Source organism: Tasmannia lanceolata, unplaced genomic scaffold (assembly GCF_043159265.1).
Source record: "Tasmannia lanceolata isolate RefF3 unplaced genomic scaffold, GAP_Taslan_0.1 ptg000008l, whole genome shotgun sequence".
In the NCBI taxonomy this organism is placed as follows: domain Eukaryota; kingdom Viridiplantae; phylum Streptophyta; class Magnoliopsida; order Canellales; family Winteraceae; genus Tasmannia; species Tasmannia lanceolata.
Window position 1 is genome coordinate 67,070,767 of NW_027518685.1, and position 18,443 is coordinate 67,089,209.

General features: G+C 40.7%; 1 protein-coding gene across 1 annotated transcript; it reads right to left on the reverse strand.

The window, feature by feature from the left end:
• Positions 1–16,824: 16,824 nt before the first annotated feature.
• LOC143883236 (uncharacterized) lies at positions 16,825–17,729 on the reverse strand. Its single transcript, XM_077386583.1, has 2 exons — positions 17,639–17,729; positions 16,825–17,495 (listed from the first exon to the last, which is right to left on the reverse strand). Exons 1-2 carry the CDS (start codon positions 17,727–17,729, stop codon positions 16,825–16,827), a joined length of 762 nt encoding a protein of 253 aa, XP_077242698.1.
• Positions 17,730–18,443: the final 714 nt, after the last annotated feature.

An 18,443-nucleotide genomic window follows, 5' to 3' on the forward strand; every position in this document is an offset into this window, starting at 1 on the left:
AGGTCTATTAACTTCTTTCTACCATATCTGAAGAATTGAAAAGGTCTTTTCTTAACTTCTTCCTGTTACTGAATTTACATTGGCACCATATCTGGATTGTTCATTTGAAAACTCTATTGCGATGTGTCATATTCAAATGCTAGGAAATGAGAAATTAACTACGGGTTCATATTCAACGTGGACAAAAATCTTCTGACTAGACAGTTAAGATTGTTCATCTAATGAGGGTTTCAGGCTACTGCAAATTCATGGTTCGCCTTGCTAGATTATATCTTATGTGTCTAGTAGTTGGTTACATTGATTGAGTTGTGGTACATATATTGCTTCAAGGGATTTGCTAGCGACTATCCAGGATGGTATTTCACCGCTGGCTAGTAGTTGGTTACATTAATTGGGTTGTGGTACATATATTGTTTCAAGGGATTTGCTAGCGACTATCCCGGATGGCATTTCACGGATGGCTGTTGCATGTGAGAGAAGCCACACAGGCCCACTTTTCATCAGATTTTGTTTTATTAATTTTATTCATCTGCGGTGGCTGCTCCCAAATGCAACAGCTAGCCATGAAATGCCTTTCTGCAATGGTCCCTAGCAATCCCCATGTTTCAATATATGGTGTTACCTGTTACCTTGATAGAAAAGGTTTGTCTCTAGTGGTCTTTCTGTGGTTGACTTTGTTCAACTTGTTCAGCAGCAAATATGGTTCCCAGGGTTGAACCTCTTGCTCAATTGGGAGGTCTTCCAATCTTACAAACCTTTAGTCTTCATTATTTCAACACTCATATCAATATATGGTGTTCCCTGTTACCTTGATAGAACAGGTTTCATCAGAGCTGTTTTGGTCATTTTGAGGGATTTGGTTCAATCTGTTAAGCAGCAGTGATGGTTTCTGGCATTGAGCCTGTTCAATTAGAAGGTCCACATATCTTACAACTTTTTATTGTTTTAGTCCTCTCGTATCAACAATTTATTTTGTTCAATTTTAATCTGAGGAAAGGTATCTGGTGTTACAACCATAGTTTCAAAATGCCTCAGCATCATTGTCGACTCGGTTGTGTCAACTCCCTTTTACGCTGGACGAGTTCCTGTCCGAATCCGCATTTTCACCCTTCAAAGTAAATACGTTCTCCTTTGACTCCATAATTATAACTTTTTCATATGAGTACTCGATCGTGGCATTCCAAGTGACTAGGATTTGATTTGGCTTCTTTTCGAAACAGAGATTAAAACCTTATTTTAATGATTTTGTTGTTTTTGCCTCTAATCCGAAACAATTAATTCAAGTATTCAACTACACTTGATTTGTATTCGTTATTGTGATGATCCAGAGATCTAAAGTGACCTTAGAATATGATTTTAGTCAAGATCTGTACTGTTGATTGTTCTGACTCGAAGCTCAATATTCCCCTGGTAGCCAATTTTAATTATTTAATTGAATTCCTTTACCAATCAAAAGCTGATTGTTGGTTAACTTCTTAGTAGTATTCCATTTGTGGTTCTTGAAATACCTCTAATCCGATACATGTTTTTAACTCAGCTATTGAGGGGCTGTAATCCTGTTCGTTTGAAGGTTCCTTTTTCCTTCAATATCGACGCCTTCTAATTTCTGGCATTCCCTCAACCTAAACATGAAAGGATGTTTTTGGGGGTCTAGCCCAACTGTGATGTTACTCACAAGAGGAAGGGATTAGAAACACCCTTAACTGAAAATTAAAAAAAGAAATGGCAACACTGGATACTCCCTTAATCTTATTTATCAGTTTCACACCCCTTAAATCTCTTGAGAGGAGCACGATTATCAAAATAAGAAATTGTTGATTACATCTCTTATTGTTATTATTATCAGTTGTTATATGGTAATTATGCAGTTAATGAATGTGCAAAATGTTATTTCATGATCCAAGGCAATCAGGTGTACGTTATGCCCCAATACAGTTCTCTGGCCTTTTTAATTTTCTAACCATCTTTTTAAAGCATTTGCTTCTCGTTTTATTTTCTTTCTGTTTGAAGTACTGTATGATCATTTGATGTGAGGCACTTTTGGGTCATGGCCCAACGATAGCAGCCTTCAACAGGTAAAATGGTTTAGATTATGAATTAGTTCCTCACACTTGTACACTTGCCTGCTAATATGTTCTGCCCCAATAATACCCACCAATTTGTCATCTAAATGCTCTGTTCATGTTTTGCAAATTTCTTTATCATAGTATTAGTATTTGCAAGTAAACATGTGCATTTTGCCTTGAGTTAGATTATTTTCAATTAGTGTTATTCTCATTCGATTTTTTACCTTTTTTTAATGCAGGGAGCTTCACAGCTTGAAGAGATCAGCCTGACAGTAGAATAGTAGACAGTCAAAACTAAACATATATTTAAATCCTACAAATGTATTCATGTGCTTTTGTGTGCTTGTTTGAAGGTTTTAAGCAAAAGACAAAGAACAAGTGTTTGTGTTTTAGTGGTGAACAGTGATAATTGCTGTGTGTCTAGCATTGTTTTATTGTTGTGGTGATTGCCAGCACTATATTGATATAATTTAATTTTTTGTTTTGTAGACATTTGAAACATAAATTATGGGTTTTTTGTTATAAAGGTTGCATGGTTTCTATGAGTGACTTCTTTTTTCTGATTAGGAGATCCATCTGCATTTATTTTGATTTTGTCACTTCTCTTTAATAGATTTTTGGTAAATTTTGAACTGTACCAGCTATTCACAAAAATATAAAATAAATAGTGAAGTGCCATTATCAAAATTTAACGTGTAGATATCAAGTCCCTCTAGTTATGGCTCTCAGTTTTGAATCAATGCATTGAGAATCATACAGTCCAAATTGCATGAGGGAGGATGGAAGAGAATGCTGGATATTTGGAGGTAGTAGACAAAGGACATGGGGACAAAACTAAAAAACAGGGGAATGAAACAAATAAGACAAGCTAAATCAATCAAACAAAGAGAGTTGAAATATGACAGGCATATAAAAATGTATAAAAAGGAAACCAAAAGTACTTAATGTCTACCCAGCCTAGCTGTTTGACAGGCAATGCATGGGTCTTCCCACTTTATTCACTCAATGAACAGCCTCTTTTTATTGTCTCTTTCCTCTCCCATTAGATCTTAAGACCAGAATCAACCCAGATCTTGAGAAACAAAAAAAAATTGTTTGATAGTGAGGATTCTCAACTAATCCACTATCTGAAAAAATATGTACAAAAAGTCGATGAAGACGGAGGGGGTCAGTCTCTATATCCACTTTTGACTTCAACTTTTAAGGTTGCTCAAGTGTCTAGTTTCTCTTTTTATAAACTTACTATAAAATTTTCTACTTATTATCTATATATAATGGGGAGAAATTTTTTAGCTGGCCATTGATAAGCTTCAGGTTATTTAAAACCTTATAGATGCATGTCCTTATAGTAACTAAATATTATATCTATGTTATAGATCTGGATACTATATACGATGGGGAACTTGGGTGGCTATTGACAAGCCCCATGCTATTTTTTTGAATGGTAGAAAAATTTATTAAAGAGGAAATAATGGGATAATCCGTGTCTCAGAGGTCAATACAAGACAGAAAAGAAGTATACAAATACAGACACAAGTACTACTAGTGGGCCGTTAAGGAGGGAGAAAATCAAACAACTCTAAGCCTTCCTTAGACACTCTTGGTCTAGCTAGCTTATTATTGGCTTCGCCATTTGCCAATCTTACATGCTGGAAAGAAATATAGGTCCCAATATAAATGGCTAATGGCCACACAATTCAGTACTTAGTTGAGTTTTGAGATAGAGTTGCTAAAATTCTTGGCATGCATGGTGGCTCCAACTATATATCTTCAAGAAGCAGCATTGTAGTGCATCTTCATTTTATTTTCAACATATTTTTTTTTTGTTTTTTACAAAATCCCCTTTGAACATTGTGGTATGTGATGACGCCAAAAATCTGACTGTACGAACTAGCTTCGCAGAACCTGTAATCCTGCGCTCACAGAGAAAGCGTCAGTGGGCCCAAGTTGTGGCTCCGGATGGCCACTTCGACACTCAAGTCAGAGATGGGCAATCACAGATGATGGATGGGGAATGGGAGAGAGTTTATGTCAAGTTACCAGACCAAAGGAGAAGAGGGAGAATGGAATGCCTTTTGCTTGAGTGCGTAGCCCCCTTTTTATAGGGGAAGAGATCCACGATCTTGGAGATATCAATCGTATCTTTGATTTAGCCTACGTGGAGCGTGATGGCTGGAGAATAAGATCGTGGAGATATCAATCATACCTTTGATTTAGCCGACGAGGAGCGTGATGGCTGGAGAATAAAATCGTGGAGATATGACTTCCGCTGATCATGGGCAGAGATCATGGATGGTGACTTGGGAGGGACGTTTTGAATTCAAAACCCACACCTTACGTGTAACGGCTGTCCGGATTAGTCATTTGGGGACGAGATCCCCGTGATTGTGTTTGATTTCCCTGGTAGCTCGGTACTGGTCAAGGGAGAAGTATCAAGGAGGCCCAATCAATGTTCGTTACTGAGTGTTGCTGCGGGGGTTGTATTGATCTAGTTGAGTAATGGAGAAGGGGTTTGAGGGTCGGTACCGTGAACGTCGATTTTTACCCCCAACATACTGCCCCCGCTACTTTCTTGTCCCTTACATGAACGTCGATTTTTACCCCCAACATACTGCCCCCGCTACTTTCTTGTCCCTTTGTAAGGGTCAAGGAAGTAGTTAAATTTTCAAGCGGTGAGCCGGTGCCGACTCTCTAAAAATGATGGAGTTGAAGCGTCTTTATTGGGAATCGGCGGGTGAATTCAATGTGTCACATTGTTTAATAGGCGCGCTATTCTATCCTTAGTGGTTTTCGAGAAACGGTGGAAACATTTGAATCCCGCCTATTTTTTTTGTGCGCTTTTGCGAAAAGCGGGTCAGGCTATTATTATCCCGCTTCGAAGGAGATTTTGAAAATCCGCGAGACATTAAATCCCGCTCGATTTTGCTGCCTAGCGACCTTTATAAAATGGGAGTGAGGGAAAGAACTATCTGCCATATCTTCTTTCTTTCTCCTTTCTCTTTTTCTTTCAGTTTTTCTTTGTCAAAAATGTCTAAGGAGCTCGCCGGCGATGATCAACCATGGGCGATAATTCCGGTGGTAGAAGTGAATTCGCCATCAGATAGAGAAGAGGAGCTGTAGACACCCCCATTTTGCTACGCTTTAAAAAGCAAAAGATTCGGTAGTATCATCGAGTCTTGAATCCGTATTTAGCATTAGATTAGGCATCCATGCATTTTAGGGTAGATTTCATTTCATTATGGGAGTTTTGAAGTTGATTCGCGATCCTAAATGTCTCTAGGGGGTTCTTTTGGCCTCTGGAAGATGAAAGTTTAAGTTTCCAAGCAAATAAAAAAACCTGCTCTTTTTAGAATTTTCAGGGTTTCCAACATTTTTGCCTATTTTGCACTGCAGGGGTATTTTGGTCATTCCCGATGTGTCTCGTTTGACCCCCGAGTTATATTTGAGAAATCTTGAATGATTTTACAATTTTTGAAAAAACTGCTATTTTTAGAAACTCATGGGGCTTCCACATTTTCATCATCTTATGGATATTTCAATCATTTCTCATATGTCCAAAACCATCTGGAGGGTACGGCTGATGGATTAGGAGTAATTTCGTAAGATTTGGGAAACCTGCTAAATTTAGATCTCTCAAGATTTTCTCTTAGTCTTGCACTTCGGGGGTATTTTAGACATTTCCAATATATCATATTTGGTCCCTAAGTTGTGTCTAAGAAATCTTGAGTCCGTTCATAAATTTTCAAAAATCTGCTATTTTTGGAATTTCTCAGGGTTTTCCCTAGTCTCGCCAAATTCTAGCACCTCGGGGTAATTTGGTTTTTTTCCTGTGTAATTCTTTTGATCCCCGAAATATGTCTGAGAGATTATGAATGATTTCCTGAATTTTGGAAAACCTGCTAAATTTAGAATTTTCAGGGGTTTCGCTTAATTTGAAAATTCTAAGTGTTGAGGGCATTTTGGGTATTTTCAGGGGATACCAAATGATCCTGTTTAATATTACTCACCGAAAGACCCAATTTTAAAAGTTTCTATTTTTGAAGTTTGACCACAAAGACTTTCCATTTTTAATTTTTCCCTTTAGGGGTGAGCCAATATGAGGGTATTTTGGTCGCATTTGGATGTCTAACAGTCAAATAGAGGCATTTTGGTCCGAAAAGTTGTTTTCCAAAAAATATGGTCTGATCATGTGTGAGGGATGCACCATAAATGTCAAATGGGTTGGGTCCATATATAGAATGTTGAATTTAGAAAGATTTTATTGAATTTTTACGAAAAAACCCGAAACCCGTGTGAAATGGCTCATTGGGCTAAAGCCCGTAAAGATGGAGCTCATGTGGGTTCACCCATATGGGTCGACCACCATGGTGGGAGCCCCACATGGCTGACCCACATGAGTTGAGCACCCAACCTTGATGATGTCACAATGGTGACATTATATTTGTTAAAAGAAAAATAAAAAGAATAAAAAAAGAAAAGAAGGAAAGAAGGAAAAGATGAATGATTGCTTAAAAAAGTTTTCTTTCAAAGAAGCAATATGGAATGATAATAGCATGTCTTGATTAACAAGAAATTAAAATTGGAATCAAATCCAATTTGGAAACAAGAAAGAAAGAAAGTAAGAGGAGAAAATTAGAAACAAGCCAAAAAGGGAGCTCTCACATTGGAAATTACTATTTCTCTCTTAACCTTAGCTTTTTTTGTATAAAAATCAAAGCAAACAATCCTAGAAAAGATTGAAAAAAATCCAAATTCGTCCTTTTTCTCTCTCCTCCCAAGAAAAAAAAAAAAAACTTCTTCTCTATTGAAGTGTGTTCATACCTCTCAAGGGTTCTTCACAAAAGAGATTCTTGAAATCCCTTTTCTTCTTCAACAAATCATACATCAAGGATCTTTGGGGTGTTCTTTAGGTCTTCTTCATCATATAAAAGGGTGCGACAAAGCGTATACCTCGGATCTACGCACCCTAGAGACAAGGACCGCGATCAACGGTAGGATCTTTATCTTTGTAATATCAAAGTAAGAAAAGCATGCTAGGGTTTTACTTTTGATAGATCAAATCAATGAATTTTTCCTTGAAATTCCAGTATGTTATAATATGGACTATAAGTTTTCAAAATTCAAAATTTCACCAAAAAATTAAATTTCCTCCATTTAATAATGATTTTCTTTCATTTTTTATTCAATATGGATTTAAATCGGATTATCAAAGAAAGTGTTAGAAAACGTTGGTTTCTTTAAAAACTGATATTTTTTGGGATTTTTATAAAATAAAATACTACTAGAAACTTAATTTCCAATCGCGGTTTGGCCGTTTTAATTTTCATTTATTTTTCAAACAATAACCCTGAAAGGGGTTATTTCTTGATGAACGAATCCAAAAGTATATCAAACCATGTCCAAAATTTGTGACAATTTGTTTCCAAACTAATGTTTTGATTTCCAGAATACCCAAAAAAATTTCGGATTTTTTTGAATTTGTTTAATCCGGTTTTAAATTATTTTAAATTTTGCCCATTTTTAATAAATATCAAAATATTTTAAAAATTGATGAAACTCTCCAGAATTAATTTTCAATAATAAATTGAATTTCTCATGAAATTATTTTTTGAAAAAATGTTTTTTTATTTGTTTTCTAATCGCTTTTTCGTTTTACGTGCCGTAATTCTTTTTCGTATTAAATTAGTAAATTTTTGAAAATTTTCTTTACAAACCAGTAACTTAGGTTACTGGAATGTTAGATAGAAATTTTCAATTGGTTTTGTAAAGTTTTAATATGGTTTTGTAATTTATTTTAATAAATGGGTTTCAATTTTTAGGAAACAAATTCCCCTTTTCTATTTAAAAATCGATTTTATGGAGGAGATTTAATTTTTAAGTTTTGTAATTTTGATAGAAAATTTTATAATCTATTATATATCTACTGTAATTTTTTATTTGATTTTAGGATACTATTAGGTTTGCTTTTTAAGTAATTCTTTAGTTTCATCCAATTTTTGTGTGAATTTCAATTGGCATCAAATCGTAATAAAAGTTCAGGAAAGTCATACAGTAGTCTAATCTGATGATTATCTTTATTCTGTGAAATTTTAGATTAATTTAAAATTGATATGTTACAAGTTGCTGTGTTAATCTATAATCTGATTTAAATTTTGGAAAATCAGAAATTGATATCAAATCCTAATGATAATTCATGAAATGTTTCCAGTAAGCCACAATCATCCGTATCTTGTTACTGGAAAAGTTTCAGCTGATTTGGGGTTTGATTACTTAGGGTTTCTGTGTAATCCTAACAATCTGGTCTTAATGTTAATAAATCATAATTTAATAGCAAATCAACACAAAAGTCAGTTAAAACTTCCAACAAATCTTAACTTTACATCATGAATTTAATCCCTAACTTGTTTGAAACAGAAACCTTAGGGTTCATAGATCTCCATTGTAAATTCGCTATACCGCGATAGTCCATCTGTCGAGATCGCAACTGTAATCGTATACTAATTGCGATTAATCCTGCATAATTGGAGGGCGTAAATTATAGTATGATATTGGATCCGAGGTCCAATGTCCACGAAAAGCCTGAGAAATATGCCAGGCAATAAGATACTATAATTTACGTGCTAAATTATACAAGGTTGATAGCGCGATTCCCTTCCATGGTTGCAATTCGAGGCCGAAGGTTGCGAACCATAGAGCCTTTGGTATTCCTTAGATGTTTAGGAATCGAAAATCTTTAGAAATCGAAAATCATCAAATTCAACAAATTGAACTAACTCACTCCATGTCTTTCGGAACCGTTGGATTGCGGTTTCCATCGTAGGAACCATTAGAGCCCCATTTAGGAACACTTGTGTCATGTTGTATCCTAAGTTTTAGGGAGTCCTAGAGTTAGGAGTCCAGCCTCATCACGGGCGTTTGCTATGGATAGCAACCGTGCCACAGATCTAGTTACACTAGTCACCTCACTTTTCTCATAGGACAAGCCTAGTTACCTAGGATGTAGGTTCACCTGCATTAGTCAAAGGGATGTCTTGCACTTAGATAGGACCATATAGCATCTTAGATAGAGTCCTAGGATAATAAAATCTACTCAACTTGAACTAAATAATTTTTCTTAAACTGTAAAACAATCAATCCAGTCTAGATCAGTGTCTTAGATGAGTTAGGCATAAGTAGCTTAGTTCAGGTGCACCGAACTACGATCGACTCTGATTCCAGTGAGGCTGGGATACGTAGGCAACTTGGATACTTGAGTGGCATACCAAGCCTGAGTCGGCTCCACACATAAGTGGTGGGGTTTGGTACATTAATCCTTAAATAAAAAATAATTAAATCACTTAGGACTTTCCATGAAATTAGAATTTTAGGAGAACTTTCACTTAGATTGAATTCAAACAAATTAAGAAAATCAAGATACACATTTAGGAATTACACTAAAATTAGATCTTAGGATGCATGTCATGTAGTTCGCACATTAATATAGAGGTAAATGAGCCATTTAAAAGAAATTCAAAAGAGTTAACTTTTGGAATTGAAGACCGATTATCGGGCAGGAATGGTGCAAGTGGTGGTAACTCCCCATACCTTCCATTCTCGTAACCAGGTAACGAGTCTAGATTTCTGGTAAATTATGGGTCCTAGATCCCTCATCTAGGTGGCGATTCTATCAGTCTCTTTTGTGTGGAATTCAGATTGCCTTAGTGATCCCAAGTTCACGGAAAAGATGAATTAAATCACACCTTGCTAGGCTCGGCGGCTTACCCCTGCCCTTATGGGTACTGGGTTGCACGTTTGATTGCACCCTATGGCTTGGTTACTGCCTGCTTGGTTGGGTAATTAAAATTAATAACAAAAAGCGCACGCCATTCGCGTGGGTACGAGAGACAAAGAGAGAGCGTGGCAGCTCGCGCCTCATCCCTCTCGCGGGATCGGGTCCCACAGGAGCCTCAGGTTTTTGTCGGGGAGCCGGTGTCTCTTAGAACCAGGGGATCGCAGAGGGCAAGAAACTCGCCGGCGGCAGGTTTTGGTTCGCCAGAAGTGATGACTCCGGTGGCGGTGATTTCCCCATCGGCTAGTGAAATAAACAAGAGGGGGGGTGAATTGATTTTAACACTAAATTAGCCCTTTTGAAAATTAATTATGAAACCTAATTTGAATTTTCTTCTCTTGATTTAATTTTGGTTAGTTCACATGAGATCAACACAAATAGAAATACCAAACCAAAATTAAGAATGAAAGTGCAAGAATAAGAAAGAACACACCGATATATAGTGGTTCGAGCAAAGCCCTACTCCACTCTTCTTAAGATCGTCCTTAAGGATTTCCACTATTGGAGACCTCCACGATGCCCGGCTCCTAGGCGATTACACTTCCAAGGGATATTAAATAAGGATGCCCTTACACCTTTACACCTACTCTCCTTTTTTGCCGAGTTCTAAGCGATGCTCCCTAGGGTATTAAGGTAGGATGCCCTAGCCACCTTTACAAGAAATTGAAGATAAATAGCTTGGCTTCTTCTTGAAAGCTTGATGCTCTTTGAAGTCCCTTGATTGCTCTTCAATAGTGATTGCAAGTGAAAGCTCTAAATCCCAACTCAATAGATTTGCAAGTTGCAAGGCAAGTTTGGAAAAAACAAAATCTTAAGCTTGAAAGGGTTGCAAGTTTACTTGAATGCTTAAGAGGGTTTTTCAAATGTTCAAGAGAGAGGAAATAATCCTCTTGAAGGTGTATATATAACCTCTTGCTAAAATATGACCGTTTGGGATTAAGGAAATCAAAAAACAATTTTAATTCAAAGCCCAATAGCTATTTTTTGATCTGTCGCGAGGTTCTCGGAGTTCCGAGAAATATTCTCGGAGTTCCGAGAGAACGGCCAGAAGATGAAAAATTCTTCTGGACCATTTCTCGGAGTTCCGAGAAAATGGCCAGAAGCTACTAGACCATTTCTCGGAGTTCCGAGCTCGGAGCTCCGAGAAAAAGCTCGGAGTTTCGAGAAGCCTAAAAATAAGCGGAATCTTTATTTTTATTGCTTGTTTGATTTTGGGCTTTTGGAACTCAATTCCTATGATAAATTTGGAATGTTTATGAGAGTCCCAACATGTTGGTCCACCACATAATCATTCACTTAACCATTTTAGTTCTTAAGTGGTTTTAGAAACTATTTTGAAAACCTTGCCTTGAACAAATAAATCTAAAGAGAAAGGATGTACAATGATACCTATGTAACCTTTAACTTCTCTTTTGTCTTGGTCTTCAATTGATCTTCCATCTTGTGTATGCTTGCTTGAGAGATGATGTGAGCTCCACTTAGCTCATTTGACTCTTGTGTTGGTACTTCTTCAAGCATGACCATGTAGTGTGTTGGTTTCTTCAATGATCAATCCTATCTTAAACACAACACTCCAAGGCAAATTGATTAGTATTCAATAACACAATCAATTATGTTTAGAATCATCAAAACAAGATAGGAGAGTAGACCCTTGGGCTTACAGCCGGAGTTGAGGGGGCGGATCGTGGCTCATAGAGTAAGAAGAAGCGGAAAGTGGAAACCCAAGAACACTCGGGTTCTCCCTCTCCCAGAGATTGCCTTGCTCCTGGCGACGTTCCCAGCTTCATTGCCAATTATAAGCGGTCTTTGAAGCATACTATGGAGAGGGGACGCGGGGTGGCAGATCAACTTCTTCAGCAAGGCTCGGAGGTTCTCCGGCTGAGGGCTAAAGTCGAGAAGTTGGAAATGGAGAATGAGGCCCTGAAGGTGATGTTACAAGAAGTAACCGAAGGTGATACGAGGATCGGCTCCGCGTCATCTGGTCTCGAGCCTCATCTGGAGGTGAATTTGCAGGAGGAGGATCTTGAGGAAGACCTTGAAGAGGATTCGGAGGAAGGTCCAGACAAATGATTGCATCCTCAGCCACGACCTTGGCACAGTCAGTTTGAAGTCTCCTTCCAGGGCAAAGAAGATCGTGCCAAGTGGGTGTCGTGGCGATGGTGGGGTCCAATGTCTGGTAGCACTTGGTGGTTCACCAGGCGTATGATACTGAAGTTCCTGGTGTCAACCCTTCATAGTTTCCTTCTCGAGCACCTGGTTAAATATCCCAGTAGCATACTTTTGTCCAAGCCGGTGGACCGCCGACTGCATCTCATTCATTCTGTCTTTTGTAGTTAGCCGTAGTTTAATGGAGTCTCGGATGTATTTCTTTTTTGTTTTTGGCCTAGAGGCCCTCCTTTTCTAAAGGTTCTTTTACTTGTAAATGAAAGGACATTTGTCATTTCTATTGTTTCTCAGTACTATTCAATACTGATGGTGGTGTGTGGTCGACACTCGTAGATGTATGTTAAATATGTTGTTTAATAATAATCGGAGCCAAATGTTACGACTCACGCATCATCATGCGAGGGTGCATCATTTTAGTTGGAGTTACGTTCATGGCACAAATGTGCACATTCGGTCCCGAGTGTACCTTGACCTTGGCGTGGATGTCTCATAACTTGAGTGTATCGCATGATTAATTTCACCAAACGATATTCGGCACCCGGGGAAGGTTTGCTTTCTGAGTGCTTGTTGACGTGTCTTGAGGGGTACTTCGAAGAGACACGTGTAACGGTCGCGACTCTTGGGTGATGGCGGTTTGGCGCTTCAAGTAATGATGGTGAAACGGTGTATTTATGGCCTTGATAACCGTGTGCATATCACGGAACGCCACGTGTCGTGTAACGTCAGAGGGATGCGACTTTTGAGTTTTCCCGCTCGAAGGCCTCATTCCGACGAGACCCTAGCGGGTTTTCCAGTATAAAGTTCCCTTTTTTCCGGCGGATCATTTCCCTTTTTCTGTTGAAGTCTTCCATTTTGCTTTTTTCTCTTGCGTTGATCGGGGTTTTGTGAGATTTCAAGCTTTCCGGCCCAATTTTTCCTTTTTTTCAATGGTATTGGTTCGTCTTCTCCGGCAAGCTTCACACCCGATCTTTGCATTTCATTTCTTTAAAAATAGTCATGTCGAAAAATACGGATTTACAGAACCAGTCGATTGAGCCCGTGGGAATGGAGGAATCATCCTCTTCTCCTCATGTCCCATCGGAGATGGAAGTGGAGAGCGTACCAGAGCAATTGTCGGTGAAAAGACGTAAAATTAGGGCCAAGAAAGTAGGAGGTGGCACGATGATCGAAGAGAGCGGAGGATCCCAGAAGAGGATAACGCCATGTCCAAAGAAAGATGTGGATTTTTCCAAATGGGTGGAGGGGTCTTTTGGCGTACATAGTAAAAAGTAAAATGGTAAGGGCCCCACTATCCTTGGATGTTATTCGAAAATGTTTTCTTATGAAGATGAAAGGGGATTGGGTAGACGTGGCCTAACGGCGGACGCTGATGATCATGGGCGGAGCTCCATCTTCCAATAAACGGTGGAAGAACGAGTTCTTTTTTGTGAAGTCGCCTCAAGCAGCCGGGTGGCGATTCCCCTTCGATTGGAGAGAGCCCAATGAGGAGAAAATGGGGTTGAAGTTTTCCTTAGAAACATTAAGTTAGCTGGTTTTCAACGATGTTGTAGGTAGGAAAGGAGAGGTTTGATGTTCGGGATTTCAAGTCCGAACTAGTATTAGTCAAATTTGGTCTAAGCAACGTTGTGGTAGATTCGGAGGATGAGGCTCGGGGCATAGGTGTGGAAGGAGGGAGGAATATGAAACGAGTGTTGACGAGAGTCAGTCTGGTGATTCCCTCTTCCGACCTTCTTTTCTGTGTTTTTGTTTGCTTCCCTTTTATTATATCATGACTTGTTTCCTTGTTTTATCACAGAAATGGCGGCGCAAGGTTCGGGCGCTAATATTTCTGCTTCGGCGATGGAGGAGGAGAGAAGATTGAAGGCCGAGGAAGTAGCTCGGCAGAATCATGAGAGAGCCTTGAAGCGCCAGGCAGCTAAGGCTGGAAAAGGGTCGGCTCCGAACGTAGGGTCTAAGGATACTGCATCTCCGGAGAGGCCCATTCATGGTAAGCGGCAAGCGGATTTGCCGGGGAAGAGCCCTAGTAAGAAGGGCAAGTCGGTAGAGGGGGAGGGCCTTAAAGGTAAAGACCCAATTGTGACTCAGGAGACCCTGCCTGTCGAGGGTTGCAATGGAACCCAGGCTCTTTTCAAGCCGGTGACTCTTTCGAAGGATCAGGCGACCCAACAGAGGCCTTATTTTGATCCTAAATGGAAGGTGGGTATTGAAGATTATGCCCTTCGTAACCCGAGGGTGGCTATAGAGATGGCGATGATGAGCGTCTTGCCAAGAGACTTGGCAGAGATGGAGAACCGTTCGCATTATTCTTTGGGCCGGGACATGGTTGCTTTGGCGAAGAAGGTGTGTGCTTTTATCTTAATTCTCCGGACGTCCTTTAGGCTTTACGAATACGTATTTCTCCCCTTTTTGTTCACAGTTGTCAGATATTTGTTCTTATACTTCGCAGCGCATGGACAAGTAACAATCTCTCTATGCTCACGCATCCAAGGAGGTAACGAATTACGCGGATTCGCAGGCGAACGATAGGAAAGTGTTCGAGGAATCCTTAGCAGATGCGAGAAAGCTTCAGGCAGATGGCCAGGCTGAGCTTCAGAGGGTAAAGGACGAACTTAGCCGTGAAAAGGAGATCTATGCTAACCTCTAAAAAGTGCGGGATGAGGTTGCGCAGCGTGAAGGAGAGATTCGGTCCAGGGCGATTGCCGAGTTTTGCCAGTCTCATGAGTATCAAACGAATATGGCACTTCATGTCCTGGAGTTTGAGGCGTACGGGTTCATTGACTGTCGGAACCAGGTTAAGGCCATAGACTCCACATTTTCCGTTGATAGGCTGGAGGTACCACCGGGGACCGAACTTTCCGAGGGAGTGGATTCGGAGGTGACTGAAGCGAACGAGACAAACCTCGCGGTTGCGTCTCCTGGAGTGGAATCCTCTGTCCCGCCCGTGGGAGCGTCCTCTATTGGAGAAGATCTGGAGAAGGATGTTTAGGGGCAGGGCCCTTGCAATTTTCTTTTCGCTTTTGTTATGAACTGGATCTGTAAAACTAAATTTTATTGTGGTGTGTGACGGAAGGGTTCGTCCTTCGACGCGATCCCTACTGATGGTGATGCTTTTGAAATATTTTTACCTTTTTGCTGGTGATAATAAATTTTTTCCTGATTCTGGCGATATATAGATTTGTTTTTTGAAGCAGTACTTTGTAGATAGACTCTTCACCGAGCCTCTTTGGGCATCGGTTTATGAGTCACATCCTTCAAGTAGATAGATTCTCTATCGAGCCTCTTCGGGCACCGGTTTATGAGCCGTATCTTTCAAATAGATAGACTCTCTACTGAGCTTCTTCGAGCACCGATTGATGGGTCATATCTTTTAAGTAGATAGACTCTCTACTGAGCCTCTTTGGGCACCAGTTTATGGGTCATATATTTTAAGTAAACAGATTCTCTACCGAGCCTCTTTGGGCACCGGTTTATGGGTCATATCTTAAATAGACTCTCTACCGAGCCTCTTTGGGCACCGATTTATGGGTCGTATCTTTCAAATAGATAGACTCTCTACCAGGCCTCTTCGGGCACCGGTTTATGGGTCGTATCTTTTATCCTTCGTTTGTAGCTTGTTTAGTTTGGAGATTTGTCGATGTAATCGCTCTTGCGGATGGAGAATCGAAAAGGAGATTTTATTACTTGGGGAGAATGATTACATGTCTGCAATATCACAAAGACAAAGAACAAACACAGATTTATTGGAAATAAGGAAATGAAAACAAATTACATTCTTGCCTACTGGTAGAATTTCTTCAGATTTGAAATGTGCCAAGTGCGGGGAATGGGGTTGCCCTCTAAGTCTTCCAGTTGGTATGACCCAGGCTAGAGAGTGCGGGATAAGTGGTAGGGTCCCTCCCAGGTGGGAGCCAATTTTCCCGAGTTGCGAGGGTCGGAGACTTCGGATCGTCGCAGTAGCAAGTCGCCCGTCCTTATTAGTCTTCCTTCATCCTAGAGTTGTAGTATCGGGCGACTCTGTGTTGATACGCGGACTCTGTGTTGATACGCGGCCATCCTGACTCGGGCTTTTTCTCTAGTTTCTTCGACGAGGTCAAGACTGCTCCTTAGGTGGATGGGATTGGCCTTTTCATTATATGCTTCAAGCCTCGGAGAGTGGGCCCCAATCTCGACGGGTATGACCGTGTCTACCCGAAAGGCAAGGCTGAATGACAACTCTCTTGTTGCGGTTCTGGGGGTAGTTCGATAGGCCCATAGGAGATTCGGTAATTCTTCTGCCCATAAGCCCCGTGCGTTTTCTGCGCGTTTCTTCAATCCCTGTAAGAGAGTCCGATTGGTTACTTCCACTTGTCCATTAGCTTGTGGATGACCGACTGAGGTGAACCGTTGATCGATACCGAGTTTTCCGCAAAAATCTTTGAACCTTCGGCTCATAAATTGGGTCCCATTGTCGGTCACAAGGACCCGCGGAATACCGAACCTGCAAATGATATCATTATAGAAGAAGTTTTCCGTTTCTTTGGAAGTAATCTTCTTCACTGCCTTAGCCTCGACCCACTTGGTGAAGTAGTCAATGGCAACGTACGTCATTCGGTGTCCCTTGGTCGAGTTAGGAAAAGGCCCTAACAAATCCAATCCCCACATAGCGAATGGGACTGGATTGGAGATGGGTTTGTAAGGAACTGCAGGAAGATGAGGTACGGTAGCTAACTTCTAGCGTTGCTCGCATTTTCTGACAAACTCAGATGCGTCTTGCTGGAGAGTTGGCTAGAAAAAACCTCGGCGAAGGATCTTGTGAGCCAATACCTTTCCGCCCAAGTGATCACCACAGATTCCTTCGTGGACTTCTCTCATGGCGAGTTCCGCAGCGGAGGGTCGGAGACATTTCAATAAAGGCCATGAAAAGGACCGCTTGTATAACTCCTGTCCATTGAAGATATAATTGGCAGCCTTGGCGACCAGGCGTCGAGCTTCCTTTCTATCCGAGGATACAACACCGTCTTTTAAGTACTGTACTGTAGCATCCATCCAACTAGGTTCCTCGTTGAGTTGTAGGATTTCTTCTTTCTCAATGCTAGGTTGAGGGAGGATCTCGGTGTAGATGTTTTTCGGCTCAAACATTCTAGACGAGGCCATCTTGGAGAGAGCGTCAGTGCGGGTATTTAAAGTTCGGGGAACTTGCATTATCTGGAATTCTTCAAAGGTGGAGATTTCCTTTCTCACATTTTCTAGGTATTTGATCATCCGCTCTTCTTTAGCTTCGCTGAAGCCATTTACTTGACTGGCCACCAATTGCGAATCACTGTGGACTCTGATCCGATTAACTCGTAATTTGGTGGTGAGAGCTATTCCTGCGATCAAAGCTTCGTATTCCGCCTCGTTATTGGATGCTTTGAAATCTAGTCGTAGGGCGTACTCCGCAATAAAATTTTCCGGACCTGTTATGACCAAGCCGGCACCACTGCCCCGGCATTGGAGGAGCCGTCCACGTACACCATATCCACAGTGGATCTTGGTTCTGTTGGATCAGAGTCGGTTCTTCGGCTAGGAGACTTGGTCCTTCGAATTCCTCTATCGGTACCGTACGTCTGGATCTGGTTGAATCCGGAGAAGGCATCCATGAAACTTAGCATCTCATGCCCGGCGGTGGCATCAATGAGGTGATCGATCATTGGTAATGGTTAACAATCTTTGGGACAGGCTTTGTTGAGATCCATGAAATCTATGCATATTCGCCATTTGCCATTGGATTTTTTGACCATCACAATGTTGGCCAGCCACTCGGGGTAGCGGATTTCTCTAATGAATTTGGCATCGAAGAGTTTATCTACTTCTTCCTTGATGTGCTTTTGTCTTTCGACGGCGAAATTACGTTTCTTTTGCTTGACCGGCTTGGAGTTTGGGTCCACATTCAATTTGTGGACCACTACATTGGAGGGAATTCCCTGCATATCAAAGGCGGACCAGGCGAAGATATCCGAATTAGTCTTTAAGAAATTGACGAGGTCGGTTTTAAGTTTACCTAACAGGAGAGAACCTATTTGGACGGTTTGTTCGTCGGCACCGGGGAACAGAGGAATTTTCGTGAGTTCCTCGACTTGTTCTCCCTGCTTTACCTCAACTCGAGGGTTGGTACCGCCTATGAAGAAGGTTTCTTTGGCGGCCTTTTTCTTTTTTAACAGGGCGGCGTAGCACTCGCGGGCTTTCTCTTGGTCGCCAATAACCTTTCCTACGCCAAGTTTTGTTGGAAACTTTATTTTCAAGTGGGCAGTGGTTTCAGCGCTGGCCTTCCGATGATTCCATTATAAGTGCAAGGGACGTGAACTATTACAAAGGTTTGCATGATGGTGCGTTGGATCGGGTGAGCACCAAATGTTACAGGGAGT

Coding starts and splice junctions, on each gene's coding strand:
- LOC143883236 (XM_077386583.1), bottom strand. CDS start 17,729: ATGATCGATCACCTCATTGATGCCACCGCCGGGCATGAGATGCTAAGT. Junction 17,496..17,638: donor CAACCAGATCCAGACGTACG/GTACCGATAGAG, acceptor TGGTCATAACAG/GTCCGGAAAATTTTATTGCG.